The sequence below is a fragment of the Nanorana parkeri genome, unplaced genomic scaffold, assembly GCF_000935625.1.
Source record: "Nanorana parkeri isolate BGI_ZX_2015 unplaced genomic scaffold, ASM93562v1 scaffold254, whole genome shotgun sequence".
Taxonomy (NCBI): domain Eukaryota; kingdom Metazoa; phylum Chordata; class Amphibia; order Anura; family Dicroglossidae; genus Nanorana; species Nanorana parkeri.
Genome location: NW_017306522.1, coordinates 572090 through 575001, shown reverse-complemented (window position 1 = coordinate 575001; position 2912 = coordinate 572090). Strand labels below are relative to the sequence as shown.

General features: G+C 40.4%; 1 protein-coding gene across 1 annotated transcript in view; it reads left to right on the top strand.

Annotated features, from left to right (window-relative positions):
- Positions 1–2912, top strand: part of LOC108787295 (zona pellucida sperm-binding protein 4-like) — a 13689-nt gene that overhangs the window by 2400 nt on the left and 8377 nt on the right. The window contains exons 3-5 of the mRNA XM_018556806.1: positions 184–368; positions 1007–1104; positions 1821–1948. Of these exons, the coding sequence (XP_018412308.1) occupies positions 184–368; positions 1007–1104; positions 1821–1948 (411 nt within the window). The remainder of the gene's footprint in view (positions 1–183; positions 369–1006; positions 1105–1820; positions 1949–2912) is intronic.

The window sequence follows — 2912 nt, the reverse complement described above, 5'->3', positions numbered from 1 at the left end:
AAAAATTGGTTTCCTAGTATAAGGGTATAAGACTGTGAAGGGGTAAAAGATGTAGGACTTAAAGTGGCATCTAAACAAATACTAGTCTTAACACATCGCAAACCTTTACCCTTACAGCATACCTGACGCAAATGTTTTATCTTGTTATACCCCCTTTGCTTGTATTGTACTCTCTTCCCCCAGTTACTGCTCGCTGCACGCCAGAAGGCTTTTTTTCGATTGCTGTTCCCAGTACACAGACTGCACCAAGACTGGATCTAAATTCTATTCGACTACTTGGCAACAGCACAGAATGTGACCCGGTGGCAAGTAACAATATGTTTCTGCTGTATGAATTCCCTCTTTCTTCCTGTGGGACAACATTCAAGGTAACATTACTAAAATCTTGTTTAATAAACTTTACTAAAATATGATTAGCGCTGTATCACAGAACATTGATTGGAGTACCAACGACCATTGCTCTATTTTTTTTTTTTTTTTTTACATATAACCTTGCGCAGTATTTCCCTGGCATCTTGCATTATTTGACTAAAACTTGTCTAAAAAAAATTGTGATTGTATGTATTCTTGTTTTGAATTGCAAAGCAACTAACTTTGCCTGGAGTTGTGTTTTAAGCAAAGTTTGAAAATATATACCTCAAAACTTGGTCAAACGGCTGAATGGGATTTGAAATCCATTATTACACAAATCTATTTTGGTTCTCCAAAAAAAAAAAATCTGTAGGCTATGTAGTTCTAAAAACCTAGAAGAAGAAGTTTTGTTCTTTGTATATGCGGGCTCTGTTTCTTCGAGTACTAAATGGTCAGGCTTTTAATCTCCTTGTCACAATAGACGTTTGAGTTGGCCAACTCATTCAGCTTTGTGCTCCCTGTGTGGCTATGGCTTATGTCAACAGGTTGTGCATCAAATAAAATGGAATGTACAGAGTCAGACCTTGAGATTATTAGTTTCATGTATCTGCTTCATGCTCTGTGAATGCTGTTATATTTGTAAAATGTACCCTAGGTGATTGGGGATCAGGCAGTGTACGAGAATGTGCTGCAGGCCACAAAAACGATACAAACCTGGAACAGGATATTCATCTCCAGAGACACCACATTCAGGTATCCTTCTCCTAAATGTCTGTTCTGCTGACAAGTTTCATTTGACAAGGGTTTAACCCTTCCCTACCTTCTAAAAAAAAAAAGCTTTGGCTTGACATAAAAGAATACTGCACAGGTGTAGGCTTTCGTTGCTAATCTATCCTTCTAAGATTGCTAATGGCCTTCATGCCAATCCAAAAACCGTTTGTCTAAAGCTGCCCACACACCTTACAATTTATCTGCAGATTTTCTGTGGTCAGATAGAAAAGGTGCATCAGATTCCTCCATCTACACTTAACTGTGTGGATGGAGTAATCTCCACCTGGGCCAATCTGTTGCACCTTTTCCATCTGACCACAGAAAATCTGCAGATAAATTGTAAGGTGTGTGTGGGCACCTTAACAGACCATGAGTATGCAGTTGGGGAGTTCAAACTTCAAGAGTTCAGCATTTGGTCACAATTACTCATTTAAAGTGACCCTAAACTCAAGAGTGAAGTTGACTACAGAGAAGATATTAAGGGAAATGCTGTTCAGCATTTGTGTGTACTTTTTATTAATGAATACTTGTCACTTCACATATGTCTTCCAGGCTGGCTGACCTTTTTGCCTTTTCAGAGGCAAACTGTGTGGTGGTGTAGATTTTATTACTGATTAGCTCTCAGGAGTGTTGCCTTATCTTCCAAAAATGTGTACACGTGGCGTGTTTTAGTGTTGGTGCATTTGCCTCCCCTACAGGTTGCTGATTCGTTGCAGTTTTGCAGTCACTGGCTTTCTGCCACTGAAAGTCGATGTGGTAACATTTCCACCTCCACCACCAGTATCCAGTGAAGGTCCATTGTTGTTTGAGATGAGGCTTAGTGTAGGTATGAATCTTTCATATAACTGTTCAAAACCTATAAAATCGACAGTACCTTATTGAATCCAGCAAAGTGTGTGTGTCCACCCCTGAAATCGCAACTTCTTACACTGGCAACCCCTTGGTTGAGTAGCATTGGTTTGGCTGGTCATTCACAAACTACAATAGGAGAGCTTGCACTGCCCATTGGAATTCTGGTCTGCAGGACATCTGAAACTTTGGGCCTGTATTACATTGTTCATAAAATGCAGGATTCAGAGTGCAACCTGCTGTGCTGTTATGATGATCTCTGCATGACTCGCTATAATGTGACTGGGTTCTAAAAGACCGCTCAATGAAGGGAACAAGGCTTGGTTTTGCTTCAGTCTCTAACAGTATGACTGCAACGGGTCATACTACGGTTTTATAAGTAGCACCCCTAAAATGTTTGTAGGTCAACTTGGACTTTACTGACCAGTCTTGATACAGTCTTTACACCATCGCCTATGGCGAGTTTTCACTTGTATTTCTATCGCTGCTCTTGGTATAAGTCCTATTCAGGTTGGTACGTTGCGGTAATATGTAAATTTACTGCAATTTGCGTACCACCATGTGAATGGCACCCAACACACTTCATGGAAGTGAGACAATGCACATGGTGTGCATGTGTCTTGCTGGAAAGACTTCCATTCACTTTGGAATTTGGAGGGGAACTCCTGACAACTCTAAAATCTAGGATTGTAATTGTACAGCGATCACCTGGATGGGTGTAATCTCCCCAGTGGGGACACCATCTGCAATTAAAACTTGGCAGTGAGTCTGACCCTTCAACCTTCTGTCCAAAACTAAAGAGAAAATTGCCTTTACCTACTTTAAGGATATGATTTTAGGTTTGGATTTGTGGTGAATCCAGATGGTTTGAAATCCACATCCCTCAGGATTTATATATGCCGCATGTTGCCCTAAAAGTTGTTTTGAAAGGCATCTACTGC